Consider the following 21,645-nt stretch of genomic DNA (forward strand, 5'->3'; position numbering starts at 1 on the left):
TTTAATTCAAAAACAGATAATTAAACAAATTTCTTAGTAGAAGTTACCTCCGACTGCCTAGTTGTATTATTATTTTCTTAATCATTTATGATTCTAAAGTGCGCTAAGAAAGGCTGAAAAAACGAACAATGTTGGACGGTATTAGGCCTATATTTGAAGATATGGTTCTATTATATTTTTCTATGCAGGCGTGCAGAAGACGACAGCGTATACTTCGGCGGTTGGGCGAGAATGGCCCACCCAATACAGAGCTTTGCTGTGGTCGAAGTGGCCAAGCCGAATATCGGCGAGAAAGCACCTTCCAGGGTCCGAGCAGATCTCACAGTCACCCTTAGTGTTAGACGAGAAATCAAGCAAGAGTGGGAAAATTTGAGGAAACACGATGTCTGTTTCCTTGTTACTGTTAGACCTACTCAGAGTATAGGTAAGAATATTTAACCGAGATCACTTTAAAGTTCTTGTTGTCCCGCAACGATTGTGATTGGTCCAACGAGTGTAGTAATGACGTATCAGTTCGCGTGTCAACGAGCTGTTGACCAATCACAAGCAGACGTAGCGTACAATCGTCTCGTTATGCATTCTCATAGCACGATATTTATGATACATTAGTTACGTATACTTCAATTCTATTGTGTTTAGTGTTACAACACGAATTCTATTCACGTTATTGTCGTGTGTCAATTTAATTGAAAGTACGGAGCGGTCAATTTTTCCAGGGATACGTTATTTATCTGTTTCGTTATTATTCAGTAATAACTATTGTATAGCTATTATTCGTAGTAGAGGGTTGCTTCGAATCCCGGCTGTGCACCAATGTACTTTTCTTTCTATGTGCGCATGGTTAATCGAATGCATTACATCATAATAACTCTACAATATAATATATGGGCTAGCCCTCCTAATGGGGTGCGTGTGAAATCTATTAATAATTAATGTGTCATAACATGACCATATGCTAATAAAATACTACGCTTAATGAAACGCACATGGCGTGATTCACAATTATTAATCGAAACCTATTTAAATTAGATTCCTAACGATTTTTCTTATCTCCTTATGTTTCTATTTGCCTGGTACTTTGGTTGATGTCACAATGTAATATATGAGGCAATATTGCAATTTGTTTTGCATTTAGAGAGGCGTGTGTAGCTTTATAATTCAGCCTGAAGTTTCCTTTCCTTCAAAATAAAGCTTGGCATTGCGCCGAGTTTTTTCACTCATTAAATGATTTGGTAAAACCCGCAAGATCTGTCAGTTTTAATTTAAGACTCGTTAGATCAATAATAAACGTCTGGTATAAAATTAGAAGTCGGAAATCTTAATGAAGCTAATTTAATTACGAACTTTGCATCATTTTTTCATAGATTTTTAGTGCAACATGAACCGCATGAATGAATGCAAATTATTTAAATTTATATTACACCTGTTATATCAATCGGCCTATATCTTAATTTTGTAATATATAATATTGGCTATTTCGCTTCTCCTTTGTTACAACGATTTTTGTAATACAGTATACACTGTCATTAAATAGGTATGATATCATTTATTAACGAAACTTTTACGATTTTATGTTTATGGTAAATGATATCATTATCTGAGTAGATTATTACGTAACGATTTTGGGGGGGGTGTCCTCTGTAACTTGTCACGATGTGAGACGGGGATCGAATTACGCGTTATTGTTAATATTACTTTCCAGTACTTTACACCATATGATGGTAACTTATAGATATAAAGAGTCACTGGGTCACGAAACGTTTTACTATTGAGTACAGAAACAGTACGGCGCGTTTGTGGGGGGGGGGGGGGATATCTCCAAAAATTGCGTGACGTAATGCTTTATGTAAATTATTTTAACGTACTATATGTCATGTATTGTTTTGATCTTATCGTATTTTATTTAAAGCCGCAGAATTAGTTCGAGACAAGCTTGTTTGTACCAATTTTGCCCTATTTTACCAATTTTGTAGTATAAATGTTGGATTAAACATCCTTACCAATTTAGAGAAAGATTTCTAAAGCATTTTATATTTTTTTAATAAATGAAAATAATAAAAAACTCATATCTTCAAAACCTTTTGTTAATAAGTTTTCTATTAATTTAAGTCTTGACTATTTCGACTACATATACATGCCATTATTGTAGGAACTAAATATGACTACAAAAAGAGTATGGTGGAGCAAGCGGGAATCGTGTACGTCCGCGGCTGTGAAGTTGAAGGTATGCTGGATGCATCAGGACGGGTCATCGAGGAAGGTCCAGAACCGAGGCCGGAATTAGAAGGGGACGCCAGGACATTTCGTTTATTACTGGATCCAAACCAGTATAGGGTTGACCTTGACCGTGCGAGCAAGGGTCATGAGGTAAGGATCAAAAAACATTTGATTTTTATTTACTGAACACGTGTTCAGGCTCATGTGTTGTTAAAATTCAAAATCATTTATTCATATAGGTAACACAATGTACACTTATAAACGTCAATAACAGAAATGTAAATAAAATGCTTCTAATTTTACATTTTCTGTCAGTTCTCAAATCAAGGGCTATAAACTCTCCGCCACTCTTTTGTTTTTGTTTTACACAAAGTTTGTAAGGAGCTGCAACCATTACACCATGTTTTCACATGGCATCTTAAGTAATATAATATGTATAATATAAATTAATAATAATAAAATGTTAAGTGATATACCCTATTACTAATTATTTTTGTCTTATTAGTATTAATTTTTATAACTTTTAAATCTGCGGCTTGTAATCAAGTAGGAAACCTGAGGGGATGCAACCCTCGGCCAATTAACTTAAACTTTCACGTTTTATTTTACACAGATGAAGATAACGATATCTTAATCCTAACACGTGTTTCTCTGTATTTGTTTCATTATATTTGCTTTATGAGAGCAGTGTTGGCCTAGTTGCTTCAGCGTGCGACTCTCATCCCTGAGGTCATAGGTTCATTCCCCGGCTGTGCACCAATGGATTTTCTTTCTATGTGCGCAGTTAACATTAGCTCGAACGGTGAAGTAAAACATCGTGAGGAAACCGGCTTGCCTTAGACCCAAAAAGTCGACGGCGTGCGTCAGGCCCAGAAGGCTGATCACCTACTTGCCTATTAGTTTAACAAATGATCATGAAACAGATACAGAAATCTGAGACCAAGACCTAAAAAGGTTGTAGCGCCATTTTTTTTAAATGTTTATATCTGCTTTATAGACATTGCCCTAGGAATCAATTTAAAAAAATCCTACACTATTGATTTAACAGAAAAATCTGCTGTACATGTTATGCTCCGATCATTCGAACAATGCTCTTTTACTCTTTAAACCTTAACAAAGAAAAAAATATGATATTTGCTGTACTGTAATAATATAGCGCTTTAATTTTGGCTACGTCGTGGCCATAGTGTTTTTCTTCGAATCGATATTTTAAGATTACACTATAACCGGTAAATGTCTGCTTTAGTACGTTCTTTTGGTCACGTATGCGTATAATATGTTATTATACAGTAGCTTTCATTTTAAGTATTTTTTTCTATTAAGTATTCTATTGACATAGTATAATTATTTTAATTCCTACGTTTTTCATCTAAAAACTTTTTCTCTGGTATATACAAAATATAAATGACAAAATTCTCGAATACAAACGAAGCACCTCCTCCACTTCGCAGTAGACTATAATTCCGTCAGATAAGTCAGAAGTGGTTTTTAGATTTTTATACTCAACATATGTGCGCCAACTTTCCTTTACCACGAACAATCTCGCCAAGTATTTTGTCCATATTTACTTTTGCTTACCCATAGTATCGGCCTGTATCTACAGTTTCTATAGTAACGTACTAAAAATCTAAATACTTACTTCGACTTATGAGTCATAGTTCATTGTTACACTGTTCTCAATAGCTTAAGATGGTCATGAGGTGCCTTATCTTGTTTGCTGTTTGAATTTGAACTATATTAGCACGTGAAACGGTCGAATTTGTTTCGATTTAAAAAATGTAAAGTCATTATTGCGAAATTTATGGTGATTGGTTTCATGAGTTTTCTGAGAAACTAGAGTAAAAGTCACAGTCCTCTGTACCAAGATTAGTTGATATCGCGATTCGTATTCAACTGTGCTATTATTATTTTAATTTCAAAATAATAATTTTAAAGTTGGGCCTGAATTTCAAATTATTTCAGAACACAATCAAGAACCCTTTGTCTTTGTTGTTAAAACCCTCTTTTGCAGAATACTTGAGTACTATCCTCGAATAACACGGTGTTATCTATTAAAAAATGTAAAACCAGAAAAAAAAATCTAATATTTTTCAACCATAATATGGACTTATTTTTGCACTACTTGTATGGTTCCGGGGTCATCGGGATTTAAATAATAGAGCATTTTATTGTTACTCTTTATCAACCAATCGCGTACAACAATAGAATATAAGCTAAATAATTAAATGTTATTGCTATGTAACGAATGAATGCAATGTAACAGTTGAAGAGAGTCGTCTCGCTATACTCTCGGTGTAACTGAGACGTTTTAGGAAATCGCCACGCTTATCAAACTAAGAAAGCCTCAGTGAACAGAATTTATAGCCTTGACTCGGACAATACTAATTAGGGTTGAGACTTAATCTTTGATGGATTTTGACTTTGATTGTGCGATTTTAAGTATATATGATTATAGATAAAATTTTCATAACTTGGAATCTCTGAGTGTTCGTACAGCAAATATCGACTTGGTGTACCTATTTAAATTAATTAACGGAATAGTGGATTGCCCGGAAGTTTTAGCACGTTTATACATATACATACAAGTTCGTCGGGTCGCGAGTCGTTTATACAATGAATGACACATCCCACATAGTCGAACAAACTTTGGCTCAAAATCTTCAATTAATAGGTTATGTCGCTACCATAATGACATTGCAGAGAGTTTTGACATATTTCATGGTTCTCTGGCTTCAGCTATGAGTAGAGTTAGGACACAATACCGATAATTTCTTTTCTTGGTTCAAATAGTTAAATTCTTTTTATAGTTTATATTTCTGTAGTTTCTTTATTAACTTTATGGTTGTTTGTATTAAATCTGTTTATTGTATCTACTTGATTTCGCTGGTCGTGTCCACAGTTACAGGGAGGGCACCGTTTTTTATACTTTTGTATGTACGTCAATTTGTTTCATGTGTTAGTCCTAATTTTGTTGTACAAAAACAAAATTCGCAATATGTTTTGAATATCTTAAGTTATTTATATATAATGTACACCACATGGAGGTTCGCAGCTGCCTGGTCCGAAATAAATTAACAAATTAATACAAGGATAACTATGCAGCTGTTAGTTTACGTATTTAAGACCTTCAGGTCGTCAGCGGTCAGGATCTGGAAGTTTTATGTAAAAATAATAGCTGAATTTAGAAACATACCAATAAAAAGCGAGTTTACCGTGCCTTTCCTTGTAACCGACACCACCATCTAATATTTTAATATATCCTTGACTTGTGCAAGAAGATTTCTTGTAAACATATAATTCCCGGTTCAACAATTATTGTTTCCAATTTGACCTTACCTTAAAAATAAACGGACGGTTTGACAGGTAGAAGTCTGGTCATAAAAAAACTGTCCATGTCCAGCTTCTAAAAAAAACCACTAATTTCAGGATGTATACGAGACATTTAACATTGTGATGCGACGAAAACCAAAAGAAAACAACTTCAAGGCAGTGCTGGAGACAATTCGTGAGCTCATGAACACGGAGTGTGTAGTACCAGATTGGCTTCATGACATCGTCTTGGGATATGGCGACCCTGGACAGGCCCACTACACCAGGTTAGTTATGTCGTGAATCTGTAAAAACTTTTAGTAGTATCAAAATAACGTTAATTCGTATATGTAATAATGCACTTCCCGCCGATAAAAAGTATTTCAATAGTCTGAAATTTCTCTCCCCGAACTATTTTCTTGTATAGCTGAGTTTCTTACATATTATACTGAACAGCAATGGCAAATCTTAGTCTAAGACTAATCTACAACTATAACATAATTGAAAATGTATATTTGTATCATTATTATACGTTTTCTTATAGAACAGGGGGTAAACGGGCAGTAAGTGTTGTTGATGTTAAGTGATGCCGCCGACCTTGGACTCTCTCAATGCCAGAGGGCTCGCGAGTGCATTGCCGTCCTTTTAGATCAACATCATGCTTTATATCAACTGTGATGAATTATTGTGTCTACAATTCTTACTCACAGGATTTCCTAATGTTTTCACGTCATTTTTATGATGAATGCAAATAACATGATAACATCGGCGGAGAATTTCGTTGAATGATATGGACAAGTAGAGAATGCGTAGTGTGATATTTTCTTAATTACTAAACCATTTCTTTTAAGTTTATGTTTCATGTTTCTGTGTTCGATTTCCGAAGCACTAATATACTCTGCACTAGCAGCTAGCACTAATAGACACTGATATAAAATTCAGCGTGTATTATTTATAATAATATAAGTATAAGTAATTTATTGCTTGTTTCATTCTTGAATTTACAAAAAATATTAATATTGAATGTATTTTAGGATGCCAAACGAGATTCCGACTCTGGACTTCAATGATACCTTCCTGGATATGGAGCACCTTAGGAACAGTTTCCCCGGCCACGAGATCAAGCTGAAAACTGATAATCCACAGAAACTGGTCAGGCCATTTAAGTAAGTATAACTATGACATAGCCCAAATTTTACTTCTATAGTATGTGTCGAATTCGTTTTACCAGCTCTATATTATTTGATTAATTTCAACTATGCATATCATCACAATGTACATTAATCTAATAAAAATAGCTTCTAAATTTGAATTCTATGCCAGTTATTAAATCAAAATTTTGAACGGACGAGAACTGGCATGAAACATCATTCTTTTTAATCGCGAAGGTTTTAGTTTATTTGTTCTCCCGTTTACTTACTACAATACTCTGTGCTTTTCAAGATTTCTATACAAATCATTTCTGGATTATAATCAATATATAATCATAAATTGTAAATTTAGATAGGAGTGACAGTGAGTTTTTTAAAAACAAAAACAATAATAATGTTAAACTGTTCAACAGATGACTAGACATTGTTGACGTATTTGTAATTATTTAACAAAGTAGTAATTTTATTTGAAAGGAACATAGATTTTTTAATATAAAATTTAGTGTAATTTAATATTTTTTTAGAAACGGTAAAAATATGTCGCCCAGTAGATAAAAGGCATTTTTGTGATTGAATAAAGAATAAATATGTTAGTTGTTTTTATTATGGATATTTTGAAAAATTAAAAAAATGTTAATTTTAATGAAATCTCTACAGTAAAGTTCAGCGCTAAGTATGACTTCGGTATGCCGAAAAAGTTTAGGATTTTGACTTTTATTTTATATATTATTATAAGCAGGATGTTATATAAGATTATTGTGGCATGACAATTATGATGTCTTTTAAAAACGAATTTTCCAAAAAGAAAAACTTTCATTTTAAGATGCAACGCATTTTAAAGGGTTTGTTTCAGCTACAAAATAGTAACTGTAGCAACAAAACTCCTTAGTCCGAGTTTCATGATCGATAAATACGTGGATTTATTTAATTTAACTTGTTATAGAGTTACTTTCGACAACGTGTTACGTAAGCAGGAACTTGGAGATAATGCTATGGATGAAGATGAAGAACGTAAGGTCATAGTTGTGGAACCCCACGTACAGCCGAAGCGAGGGCCTTACCTCTACAATGAGCCTAAGAAGTGAGTATGAACATATTAAAAAGTAAAAAGGTTATCCTTGACAATTAATATTAACGAACAAACCTGACTTTGTTTTGTGTATTAAGATTAAGTTATTACAGTCAAACTGAAGTCTGATACTGAGCATACATTTTACTTAAAGGGAAGTCTCAATAACTGGTTACATTTAATGATCGTAATATGTGTAATTTAAATAAATTATTTGCAATACAAACGCACATTAAACAAACATGCTTATTGCAAATACTTTGGGCGAGAGACAAGACTTGTGTCAAATATGTATTTGATTTTGACATACAGAGTCATACTTAACCCTTAGTGCCCCAGTACACGTGAGTAATATATATTCACATAATAAACAAGGTGAAAATCATAGGATTTAAAATATTAAACCTTCATCACATATTGTATACATAAGTGTGAAATTTCTTTTTAAATTGGTTGGTTCAAGTTTCTCACTGGAGTTTGACAAGGACCTTAATGGGTCCTCTGTGTATGTCTAAAGTTCAATATGTTATATGAAATATTTTTGCTATCTAAAAATAGCGATAACACCTTTTTACAATTGTTTAGTACGATTTCAAGTTAAATTCAAATACGATTCGGTCTAATTGACCGTCTAAATTTTAACCTTGACGTGCTTTATTGTTCGCCTACTCGCGAACAATCAAGGTTATCTAAAAGCGTAATGGGAAGTATTATTATTCGTTTGGTTTGAAAAATTTTAGGTTTCACTGGGGTGAAATGTTTCACCAATATATTAGGTCCTTACATATGAAATTGGCGTTTTGTCGTACTGGCCACTTTGACCTCAAATACCTCCTCTTTGGTTAGGAATTTCAAATTTAAATTTGTACAGCTATTTACTCATGTATTTGTGCTCCGATGACCGTCATTCATTTGTTTTTATCTTCTGTTTTTTTCTGTTTGCGTCACTCATTTTGCAAAATGGAAAACTTGAAGTATCGCATTATTTACGAGTACGAGTTCCGCCGTGGCACTATTGCTGAAGCAACGACTCGAAGTGTGAATGATGTGTATGGCGGTCAAGTTGCAAAAGAAAACACAGTTCGTTTTTGGTTCCAACGTTTTCGTTCTGGAAATTTCGACCTGCAGAACAAGCCCCGTGGACGGCCTGAGACACAAGTTGATAATGAAGTATTGAAGGCTATTGTGGAAGCGGATCCATCGCAAACCACGTCCGAGTTAGCTGCAGCCTGCGGTGTTAGTGATAAAACTGTTTTAATTCACTTAAAGCAAATTGGGAAGATTAAAAAGCTTGAAAGGTGGGTACCTCACGAATTGACTGAAGCAACCGGCAAACGCGCGCAACTGCTGCGTTACATTACTGAACCGGCACAATAATGAAGGTATTTGAAACCGAATCATTACCTGTGATGAAAAAGATCCTGGCCAGCCAGCCAAATCCTGCCCCAAGCGAAAATTAACCCCAAAAAAGTTACTTGTAAGCGTTTGGTGGACTAGTGCCGGTATAGTTCCCTGCAGTTTTCTCAAATCTGGCCAGACTATTACGGCTGATGTCTATTGTCAGCAATTGCATACTACGATGGAAAAGCTAGCGGCTAAACAACCTAGGCTGGTCAATCGCTCCACGCCACTGCTACTGCTACTTCACGACAACGCTAAACCACACACTGCACAACAGACGGCTACCAAATTAGAAGAGCTTCAATTGGAATGTCTAAGCCATCCTCCGTACTCCCCGGACCTTGCTCCAACAGATTACCATTTTATTCGAAATTTGGACAACTTCTTGCAAGGGAAAAAATTTAACTTTGATGGGGCAGTCCAAATCGCCTTCACAGATTTTATTGATTCCCGTCCGACTGTTTTTTTTAGTAAAGGGATCAATGAACTACCTATGAGATGGCAAAAGTGCATAGAAAACAATGGTTCATACTTTGATTAATTAAATATATCATATTTAAAAATATTCGACTTTTTGTTGCTCCCATACAAAACGCCAATTTCATATGTAAGGACCTATTATCACTTTGGCGTTTTTGGTCAACCTCTTCTCTGTTCGCTTTCTGGTGTAGCAATAATACCTAAAAAATTAAGGCCGAATCATTTTAGCCAACGTGACGTCACCCTTAATGGTCTCCTTAAATTTGCTTGTATGAACATCTGATCTAAGTCGACTTCCATATGTTTAATTTTTATGGCTCCAATCCGATCTTCCTTTTAATAATGTCGCCCGTGGAATGCTCGCCCTTTAACCACGCAGACCTCGATTTGCATATTTTATTTATTGCTTAGAATACATCATACATACATATACATACATCAGGTCTGTCTGGGAACTGCTTTTAGTAGAAAAGCGGGGCGGTACGTTTACATGATTTATTTTTCATGTTTTACGATGGTAATAAAGTGTATATTATCACATTACAGACAAACACTGTTGGCCTACTTTTAATGGAAAAATCGCTGTCATGGATTAATTTGGTCAAAGCGTGTGGTCAAAGCTTTCGATAAATCCATAATAATATAAGTAGTTAAAGTTTGTGGGGTGAGCAGTGTTGGCCTAGTGGCTTCAGCGTGCGACTCTCATCCCTGAGGTTATACGTTCGAACTCCGGCTGTGCACCAATGGACTTAATTTCTACGTGAGCATTTAACATTCTCTCGAACGGTGAAGGAAAACATCGTGAGGAAACCGGCTTGCCTTAGACCCAAAAATCCGACGGCGTGCGTCAGGCACAGAAGACTACCTACTTGCCTATTAGATTAACAAATGATCATGGTTATGAAACATATACAGAAATCTGAGGCCCAGACCTAAAAAGGTTGTAGCGCCATTGATTTATTTATTTTTTTATTATATCTACAGGAACAATATACTGTTCACGCCGACACAAGTGGAGGCTATAAGGTCGGGAATGCAGCCTGGATTGACGTTGGTCGTCGGACCACCGGGAACAGGTAGGATACATTACTTCAGTCATCACTTAGGTCATTCAAGAAATTGTATGTTAAAGCTTACGAATACGCACGAAGAATTAGCTTTACGATAGCTTTATCAAATATACGTTAATAACTTGTAAGTTTCTGACAGGTCGAATAGTGCCTTTTGATTGATGTTTTTGTGTTTCTGTTTAGTTTATATGTCTATAAAGCATTCGATTACGTGACTTAATAAAGCAAATATTTAGGCTATTGATTGATATATATTTTTATAAAGCGTTTGCGCATCCCCTGGCCTTGAAATCGGTATGTAGAATCGACCTGACCTAATCTGACCTAATCTAATCTCTGCTATTCAGAGACTGGATGAGTGCCACTAAAACATAGCAAAAACAAATTGCGCTCGACACAATATGTAAATTTACAAAATTCAAAGCATATCTATTCTATCCGCTTATGTCAAACTCATTATAAAATAATATCAAGTAAATTGTCTTTTGTCTTCTATTTTTGTATCCTATTGTTTTATTATGGTCTAATGTTTTTACGAGTTCCTTATATTAGTTACCAAATTTGGATGTCGTCTTTTTTACGAATATTTAGTCAGAATGGTTATTTTTTTATAGTACCCCCTGTACTCCCCGTAAACGGGCAGAAGGATCACCTGATGTTAAGTGATACCGCCGCCCATAGACACAAATCTCAATGCCAGAGGGCTCGCGAGTTCGTTGCCGGCCTTTTAAGAATTGGTGGTGCTGCAACCCTTGGCCTTGGTCTCAAATTTATGTATTTGTTTCGCGATCAGCCTTTTGTGATTCTATGGCAATTTACGATGTTTTCCTACGCCGTAGCGAGTGTTAAATGTGCACATAGAAAGCATAGGCCATTGGTGCAGAGTCTGGGTTCTGGGTTAAGAGACGCACGCTCAAGCCACTAAGCCAACACTGCTAAATTGCAAATTTTATACTTTTGGATTTGGGAAATATATAATGAATTAGAGTGACGCAAGCTGAAAAATTGTTCTTAGCTTGCTTTTATGTCATTGATTGAATGAACGCAAAAGACATGATATTAGTGATAGAATGTGTTATAGTTGCCGATTCTCATGCTTAGTATGGTAAGTCGGCACTTGCAGCTCCAACGTCTCAAACTCATATACATTATTTACCCTACAAAAGGAATTTCAAACAGATACCGCGTAACTCCCTCCGTACACTAATAGCTGCTATGTACAACCATACAATAGAATATTTTGTTATATAATACATTTATCAACAGGTAAAACGGACGTGGCTGTACAAATAATATCTAACCTCTACCACAACTTCCCATGGCAACGGACGTTGGTAGTAACTCATAGTAACCAGGCTCTCAACCAGCTCTTCGAGAAAGTGGCGGAACTAGATGTTGATGAGAGACATTTACTGCGTCTTGGTCACGGTGAAGAGGAGTTACAGACGGATAAAGATTTCTCAAGGTAAGAAAAAAGTTATGCCGTGAAAGCAGAACTTTTTTTACGCACAATTTTTGGTTCATAATTCTAAAGAAAAATATATCTACAATTATTTCCTTTTGAGAGCTTCCCTCACTTTGGCAGGTTCAACGCGCTATCTCAGGATAGCGCGTGGAGCTGGATCTCGAAAACTACAGGTTCAAATTGGAAATTTATTTTTGTGCTGCTACCTTATTTATTAGAACATATACTGTATAGCATTATATATGATGTGGTGAACATTAATAAATAAAGAGAATTTAGGTATTACAACCTGGCGACTGAATGGCAGATGAAACAGCAGAGCACAGCACATTGTGAGCTAATAAATATAAAGAACATTGTCAAGATGTAAATTGTTGCAATACCTGAACTAGACATAGAGCAGGCTATAACAAGTCTCAGACACCCTAAAAAAATACTCCCGCATTCTTAAAGTGTTTGTTTTAAAAGATTCAACTTTAAGACTTTTTTCTAAACATGCATTCCGTACATGGGTACGGAACAGCTATTCTAGGCACCTACGACAGGCGGACTAGCGTCAGATAAATTTTGTCACAACTATATTTTATCCATCCATCTATATATATATATATAAATGAATTGCTGTTCGTTAGTCTCACTAAAACTCGAGAACTGTTGAACGCATTTATCTTATCTTAGTCTTGAAATGTTCGTGGTCTAGGGAAGGTGTAAAATGCGAGAAAAAATCGAATAATTTCCGGGAAAACCCTAAAAACAGCCCTTTTCTATTTCCCATACAAACGTTTTCTAGAGTCAATTTGAACTTTATTGCTATTCAATAAAGTTCATATTAAATTACAAGCACTCATTGTTGTCTAAGCAATGTAGGTGTGTTCCTAACGTCAAAGAGTCTATTTGCACTTCATTATCGCTGCACAAAGTTCAAATTCAATCATATCTATCAAACAGTTTGCGTATAGGATTTTATCGCGTTCCGAAACACAACAAGTGATAATATCGCGAACCCGACCAAATTGAATAGTCAAAAATTTTAATAGCTATAGATCATTAGTACTGATATTTATTTTGATTGGCTTCGCGATATTATTTATTTTATTTTAGTTTCGGCATGCGACTTTTGCACGTCATTACATCTGTTAAACAAATCGCGTTAAAAAAGGGTTTAATTTTTGAATTATTAATTTAATATCCCTATCTGTGCAAAATTATTTAAATACATACCTAGTAATAGGAAAATATCCCAGTCGGGGTTATTTAGTGGGTCACAGAAGAGTGGCCAAAGTTCGTGGAAGCGAAGATACTTTGGTCACCCGAGCTGAACCTCACACATCACCCTATCATCAGGGTGACGGTTCTGTTCAGGAGAATTTTTTGCGCCGACTCTAAAATTCATAGGAACAAAAAACTGCCACATTTTAAATTTTTTTGACAGAACGAAGTCTGTCGGGACCGCTAGTTATGAATAAAGTTTACTATAATTAAATGTTTTTTGTTTAAAATGTTTACTTATACTCGCTTATTAATTGATTTCTCTAGCATTTAATGTTATTGTTACCTGTGATTGGTCAATTGGATTAATTAATCTGCTTCCAGGTACGGTCGTGTAAACTACGTGTTGGCGAAGCGATTGGAGCTCTTAGAGCAAGTAGCTCGTCTCCAACGGACCCTGGAGGCTGGTGGCGAGGCTGGGGCCACGTGTGAGCTTGCTCATCATTTCCACGTGTACCATGTGCGTCCACGCTGGCAAACCTTTATGCGGGCTGTTAAACAGGTTCGATATATATATATATATATATAGAATTATTATAGAAATATTTTGACAATATGTTTCCATGGTGACAAAAGTGGTAAAATTCACTTTTCGCTTTTAATTAGAGTACACAAGAAGAAAAAGTATATAGGATCAAAGTAAATTACAATATATTTTTGCTTATTATTTTTAAATACGTTTTATTGCCTTTTGCAGTTTGTATTAAAGTAGTCTCTCTAAAGAATCATATCATGCGAAATAAAGTATTTTCGTGTACTTTATTGTTCTCATAAAGTATGGAGTACAACTAAATGCCAAACCTGAAATAAGGTACCATACTTTATTTTAAAGTACGGGTGGCAACCCTAACTACAACCCTATTCGTCCTCGGATAGCACCCGTTTCTCTGATCATTTTTATTCATAGACTAGAAGGTGATCAGCCTTGTCTGACACATGGCATTGATTTTTGGATTTGGGACATGCCGGTTTTCACGATATTATCTTTCACCGTACGAGCCGAGCCGGGATCGAACTAACGACCCCACAAAGCTGCTTAGAAATAATTGAATACGATTTTCTATTACTAGTATAAAATCGAGTATGGTGTACAAAATTTTTAAGTTAATGACCACTTTGTAGTCAATGAAAAGCTGATTCACTAAATATAAATATTGCAAATACTTAGCTATTTCTAGTACATACACTTAAGATTTACAGCTTTATTTTGATATTAACCACGTGTTAACAGGCGAAAACCGTGGAAACGATTAGTAAAGACTTTCCGTTCCACGAATTCTTCGATGATGCCCCCAAACCACTGTTTCCGGGAAAATCTTATGAAGAGGACTTGGAAATTGCTGAAAGTTGCTACAGGTAACAGAAAATAACAGAAAAACTAATTTATAGATCATAATTATATTGTATTATATTTGCTTTTTAAATTAGGAAAAAGACGAAGGCGAGCAAGAACACTTATTTTGATAGAAATAAATTTTAATTTTAATTGAAAATAATTTTTTTCAGAGAAATTCTATACAGTCGAGTTTTACTTCCATGTTACATATGTTCAATAATTATTTTATTCTTATCATCATAGCTCATCTCTTTTAAAATACATGTACGTTTACGATAATTTGGATCTATCTGCTTTGCTTTGTTTTCAATGTTTAGTTTCTATTATCTGCCCATTATTTTACCGTAACTGATTTTGCCGAACTCTAAACAAAAATATAACGTACCTGGCATAAACCATCTAATCTAAGCCGTATAAGTATCTATAATATGTATTACTAAGTAGATATAAAAAAAAAGACCTAGATGTTACCATGTTTTTGGAATATGTACATAATATTTTTGTTATTTATTTATTTCGTAAACCAAAAAGAAATTGTGTATAACAAGAGAGTACTAAAGAAATTACCAAACATGCAATACGTGTAATATATAAAAAAAAAGGTTCAAACATTTACAAAAAGAAAAAAATGTATAAAAAATATTCGCTATCAATATAATTACCTTGGCTGTGTTGTGTGATGGTGTGAAAGTGAGGGTGTATATGGGTGGTGGAAACTTTGTTTTTTTTTAGTTAAATAGATTCTTATAGATATAAATAGAATATATACATAAATAGAAACTTCGTTTTTTTAGAGAATAGATCTTTATTCAATAAATATTGATATAGACAATATGATTGTATTTGCTTTACTTTTATATAGCTTTTAACTGATATCTATTATTTTATTAGGTCTATGATCATAATATTAAACAGATTTTCGAAGAACTAGAGGAGTTTTAAACGGATTCACTATGTAACTTTCATTATCTCTCAACCCATTATGCTAAACTACAAATCTTCAATAGGTACATAGACCACATTTTCGAAGAACTGGAAGAATTCCGTGCGTTCGAGCTGCTTCGGTCTGGTCTCGATCGTTCCAAATATTTGTTGGTGAAGGAAGCCAAAATTATCGCCATGACGTGTACGCACGCCGCACTTAAACGATCCGAGCTGGTTCAGATTGGTAAGTGGGGGCATCTGGTTAATAATTTAATGTATTTTTTGTTCATAATGTAACATTAATATTGGTAAATACAACCACATGTCATCTTATAGGTTCTTTTTGAGTCATGTATTCCTAGTACATTGGAGTATTTCTGAATCTCTTACGATTGAAGTATTTGAAGAATATCTTTTATAAAAAAATACTTTAGTGTATAATCTTTTGTCCTTTTAATAATTTGTTTTTTGATATATATATAGATATTTGATAAAGGGTTCTTTATTTCAACCAGGAAGCAAAGGGGAACGTAAATTAGTATAAAAAAACTGTACAACCAAAACAGGAGCTTTCCTGCTGTGAGCTTTGACAAATACATAGTTATGACCCAAAAAACATTGTTATTTACACGAAAACCTGATTGACTCTTAATTATTTTACTATATCTATCACGTAACACAGGTTTCAAATACGACAACATCCTAATGGAAGAATCTGCTCAAATCCTTGAGATCGAGACCTTCATACCGCTGCTGCTCCAAAATCCTCAAGATGGTAGATCGCGTCTGAAGCGCTGGATCATGATCGGTGATCACCACCAACTGCCTCCAGTGGTGAAGAATATGGCCTTCCAGAAGTATTCTAATATGGAGCAGAGCCTCTTTACTAGAATGGTGCGTTTGGGTGTGCCGTATGTTGAATTGGATGCACAGGGACGAGCAAGGCCTACGTAAGTTTATAGATCTGATATTTAAACAGTAAAGGAAAACATTGTGAGATAACCGGAATGCCTTAGACCCAAAAATCGACGGCGTCTCTCGGGCAGAGAAAGCTGACCACCTATTAGCCAAGAAAAACACGAATTAGACATAAATCCGAGGCCTAGGTTTTTTTACCTTGATTAAAAAATTGCTGTAATTTTTGGTTAGAAAATTTTACCCCTAAGAATCCATCATGATTTTAATTTTACTATCGAAGTCCTCCAAAATGATGCGGATCTCATAATTTTAGGGACATAGTTAACAATTTGCGTTCAATTAACTTAGATAGCGTAAGGTTTTGAAAATACATTTACAATTACAATTAATTGATGTCGTAACAATGACGATTTACGAACGTCTCGAAAATCTAAATTAAGTATATTTTAGATTCGGTTATTCGGCTACTACCGAACGAGCGAGAATAACTGGCTATACACACTGTCACGCTTTTTATAATAATGATATATGATGTTTCTAAAAGTATACACAGAAAAACCACATTAACACTGTAAGCGTAACTAGGTTTTTTGATTACAGAAAGTTAAAAACCCTTTCCAAGCACACAAAGTAATATTGGATACACAATTGCAGTATTTGCAACCTGTATCGCTGGCGTTACCGCGCTCTTGGAGACTTGGGGCACGTGTGTCGCCTGCCCGAATACCGCGCGGCTAACGCTGGTTTGCGGTACGACTTCCAACTGATCAACGTGGAGGACTTCAATGGAGCGGGTGAAACTGAACCCAGCCCTTACTTCTACCAAGTGAGTAATATTAATTTGAATACGTGATAGTCTTAACACATCTTAGATCTCACAAATCAGTTTATTTGTAAGTTACACCCCTAAATGTACTTGCTCCGTATTTTTCATAATATTCTTTATACAGTTTAAATTTATATGTAATAAGTGTCGAGAGTATCTGTATGTATTAGCAAACTGACTTAAGAACCTAAGAACCTTACGGATCCCTAAGCCTTACACGTGCAGAATGTCTGCACCAAGAGACCTAAGGTACAATAACAGACTGAGCCCTACGTGTAACGTCCAAGGTTTAAGGCGGTGGGATCATCTCAAAGCACAGGCAGTCTCAGCACCATATTAAATAAATTGAAGAAGTCTTCGGGACTTTGACAGGAAGCGAGAAATTAATATGCCAGATAAATTGATTGACCATTTGAGGGCATTATTAAATGTTTATGTTTTACCTACAATAACGTAAATTTAAATGTTTACTTACTCAAGTGACCTACCTAAAAATCGGACATTTTTCATTCCGTGGAATTGTGACATTTCATAAGTGTTGCTACTAAAAAAGTTCACCACTGAAAATGGGACACATTTGACCAAATTTAGGGCAATAGAATAAAATGCTACGTATTTTTATGTTTTACCTATAAAAACGTAAACCTTAATATTTACTTACTCAAGTGAAAGTGACCTAATGCAAAAATAACAAATATTTCAATATCACGAACAATATATCTCATTAAGTTTAATTACTGTATTCTATTCTTTTGCTGGCATCACTGCCTATTAATTCCAGGTTTAGTAAACCTATTTTAAAAAATAAAAGATTATCATTACTTGTTTCTGATGAATGTATTTACTGTTTCTGATGAAAAAGGACGTAATTATCACTGGCCGTAAGCCCACCTTTAATGTGGAGGACCGCACTTAATACATTCATAGAAAATAAAATGTATGCATAGACTAAGAAGTTCATTTGTATTATAATTGAAAAATGCGCCCGGCCAAAAAGGTTTGTAATCTGACATTTCAAAAAATGATAGCTGTCAGAATTCTACGGAATTTAAAATCAGAGTATACACCCATTAAGACATTATCGCGCACCTTTAGCTATTAAAATGGAGCCGGATCAGCAGTTTCTCAATGTTCATGTGAAATCTGAATGTTAATGGCTGTCTATTAATGTTATATGGATATTTACCGCATCATCTGTCACACTACAGTTATGAGACTCTAGATAACATAGTGTAATTTCTTACAGAACTTAGCGGAGGCAGAGTACGTGGTAGCGGTATTTATGTACATGAGGATCGTTGGATGGCCAGCGGAGAAGATCTCCATCCTTACCACTTACAACGGACAGAAGCACCTTATTAGAGATGTCATTGATAAGAGATGCGCTGACAATCCACTTATTGGCAGACCACATAAGGTAACCTTTTTGTACCAATTAGCTTATTATTTTTATGTCAGAGGAGGCAAACGGGTATATAATAATAAAACCGCCGGTTCGGAAATACATGGGTGATAGTGGTGGTGCTCAGCAAAAACTGTATTAAGCAACACTCGGTTTTGGAACGACGTCAAGGTGTTACGGATGATATTTTGTAGTTTTCCATGACGTCCGATGATAAAAATCAGTATTAGTCCGAACAGCTCCTTTGAACACTCCATGGTAAATGCGGTAAAAGATGCAGACAGACCCCACATCTCTACGCAACGTCAAGGGATCAAGCCGCTCGGAAAGTTACTGGTTGTCGCTCTTCGTTGAATACGGTCACACAAGTTTGTTCCGGTACTCATCAACAACTGCCCGAGAAATATCTGTCCGGCCAGTGTAAATAGTATCTCCAGTGCTGAATGGTTGCATAGTGTGTGTAGTGCGATAGTTGCATAGCAATGAATGTTTCCAACTTGCAACATATCATTAATATGTAGAATAAACAGGGTCGGAGATAGGACACAGCCTTGTGGTGGGAACCCAGCTTATTCGGGTTTAAGGTCGAAACATGTCCCGTCGATGGCGAGCTTGATGCTCCGGTTGCGAGAAAAATTGGAATATTGTATTATGTATACATTATATACACCAAATTATTAAGTCACAAAACATTTATTATCCAGGTTACGACGGTGGATAAATATCAAGGTCAACAAAACGATATCGCCTTGATATCTCTGGTGCGCACTAAAGCCGTGGGTCACGTACGCGATTTGAGACGTCTGATCGTCGCGGCGTCTCGTGCTCGACTAGGTCTTTACGTGTTCGCACGCGCTAATCTCTTCAGGAATTGCTTCGAATTGCAACCTACCTTCAATCAGGTAATAATTATATTTGTTCCTTTAAGTCTTTGTATTAAAAAAAATGTATATTTAAAGAAACTTATAAAGTTTGTTTTTTGTGTATATTTGTAAGTAAGTAAGCATTGGTAAGTCAATTAGTTGAGTTTTGGACACATTAGTTCATATTCATGAGATATAATTTTAAATACATCCAAGAAATCTATATAAAAATTCAGTTCATCATACATGCGTCAACACTTCACCTTACAACGAAAATACGTTTTTATAATCCACATAGAACTCGCATACAAGAATACAAGGTCCGTTTGAAAATCTAATATCTCTAAAATATGGTAAATTCAAAAGAGTCTAAATTCCAATGAGTACCTACTTCTAGAATCTGGCTATTATATAAAGCCAACATAACAAACTGCCCCTTTTACTTTTCTTGTACAAATTCTACTGACATTTTAAGAAATTATTACACTGAAAAATACACATAAATTTTCAGCTAGTAGAGCGTCCGTTAGAACTCGAGTTGGTCCCCGGCGAGCGATACCCCGCGCAACGGAGCGCGCACGCAGTCACACCCGACGCGCTCGTTATGAGCATACGAGACATGCCGCATATGGCCCGCTACGTATACGACCTATATATGAGCACTGCTGTACGGCCTCAGGTAAGATATGTAATTAGTAGTTGTTATTTGATTGTTTCCCGTTATGTCAATGTATCAGCGTATCGAGTATTGCAAAGTATAGAATATGTATATAAGAGATGTGTACTATACGAGTCCGTAATTCCTGATATAGATATCGAGATTTTTAGAGAGGAACTAATTTTCACAGTTTTTGCAATATTTCTCGCTGATGTATTCCTATTGGATCAAGCTTTGTTATACTGATTATGTATCTTTACATTGCTGAAATAAGGTTTAAAGTTGGTTAGGTAATTTTTATAGCGATAACCATACATTGTATGTAAAAAAACCCATCTTAATATTATATCAGCGACGTAAAAGAATTAAACACGATCCTTTCCCCCTGCATTGTTTAATGTTAAGTTAAAAATCAAAGAGTTGTGAATGTGGTAGAGTATCTGCGTGTGCAAAAGTATTTGTCTTTATAGAGTAATTTGAGACTGTTTGGGGACCTTCGTATTGAAATTAATAATAAAATACTATAAACAAATTAAAAATATACTCAACTCTAAGTACATTAAACTAAATTAAAAATATTAACTCTGCATTTTTTCTTTATTATAAATCTGATTTAATATCTAGAAAATTTATCGCCTTGCCTTTAACAGGCCGAGCGAGAATACAGTGCGCCGGGAACGCGTCGTGCTGCGCATACGCAGGAACCCACTCACCATGTGTCTGCGCATCCTGGGGGCGACTCTGACGACGAGACCTTCACTCCGACAGAAATTGTTAACGAGATTGACGAAGCCACTGGATAGGCAGTTTCCCATCTTTGTTTTTTAAGTGTATCTTTAAGTTTATTTTTTAAATTGTAAATAAACTTTTTAGAATCATTTTTGTTTATATATAATACTATTCTTTGTAGTTATCTTTCAGGACAAAGCACATTCTCATTTAAATGTCCAGATTTATTTATTCACACTTTGTTTTTATACAAAAACAAATTACATAATACATAAAAATTGTATTATATAAAAAATATATAAAATACTCTCGGTTCCTTTTTAAAATAGCGAATTATCATACAAAATGGCAAACAACACTAATTGTAAAACAAATATCCCTTTTAGCAACTAGATAATTGTTAACTTTATAGTAAGCCTTTTTCCACAGCTTTTCTTTAATACATTTCTTAAATTTATTAAACGGAAGAGATAAAAGTAAATATTACCATGGGTGGCCTTTGCGCAGAGCATTCTCTTAAACGTATGAAAAATTAATTGCTATTGACTATTTTATAAA

The 21,645-nt window shown here is 35.1% G+C and overlaps 1 protein-coding gene across 3 annotated transcripts in view; it reads left to right on the forward strand.

Moving 5' to 3' along the window:
* The window catches only part of LOC123706558 (RNA helicase aquarius), a 55,952-nt gene extending 34,716 nt beyond the window's left edge, over positions 1-21,236 (forward strand). For all 3 annotated transcript variants that reach the window (XM_045655827.1, XM_045655829.1, XM_045655828.1), the window contains 16 exons: positions 189-424; positions 2,150-2,367; positions 5,644-5,813; positions 6,561-6,692; positions 7,621-7,758; positions 10,612-10,703; positions 11,964-12,162; positions 13,756-13,933; positions 14,663-14,787; positions 15,775-15,935; positions 16,374-16,641; positions 17,264-17,435; positions 18,682-18,852; positions 19,542-19,739; positions 20,212-20,379; positions 21,009-21,236. In XM_045655827.1, the coding sequence (XP_045511783.1) occupies positions 189-424; positions 2,150-2,367; positions 5,644-5,813; positions 6,561-6,692; positions 7,621-7,758; positions 10,612-10,703; positions 11,964-12,162; positions 13,756-13,933; positions 14,663-14,787; positions 15,775-15,935; positions 16,374-16,641; positions 17,264-17,435; positions 18,682-18,852; positions 19,542-19,739; positions 20,212-20,379; positions 21,009-21,161 (2,779 nt within the window). In that variant the 3' untranslated portion in view covers positions 21,162-21,236. The remainder of the gene's footprint in view (positions 1-188; positions 425-2,149; positions 2,368-5,643; positions 5,814-6,560; positions 6,693-7,620; positions 7,759-10,611; positions 10,704-11,963; positions 12,163-13,755; positions 13,934-14,662; positions 14,788-15,774; positions 15,936-16,373; positions 16,642-17,263; positions 17,436-18,681; positions 18,853-19,541; positions 19,740-20,211; positions 20,380-21,008) is intronic.
* The last annotated feature ends 409 nt before the right edge of the window (positions 21,237-21,645 follow it).

Source organism: Pieris brassicae, chromosome 2, assembly GCF_905147105.1.
Source record: "Pieris brassicae chromosome 2, ilPieBrab1.1, whole genome shotgun sequence".
In the NCBI taxonomy this organism is placed as follows: domain Eukaryota; kingdom Metazoa; phylum Arthropoda; class Insecta; order Lepidoptera; family Pieridae; genus Pieris; species Pieris brassicae.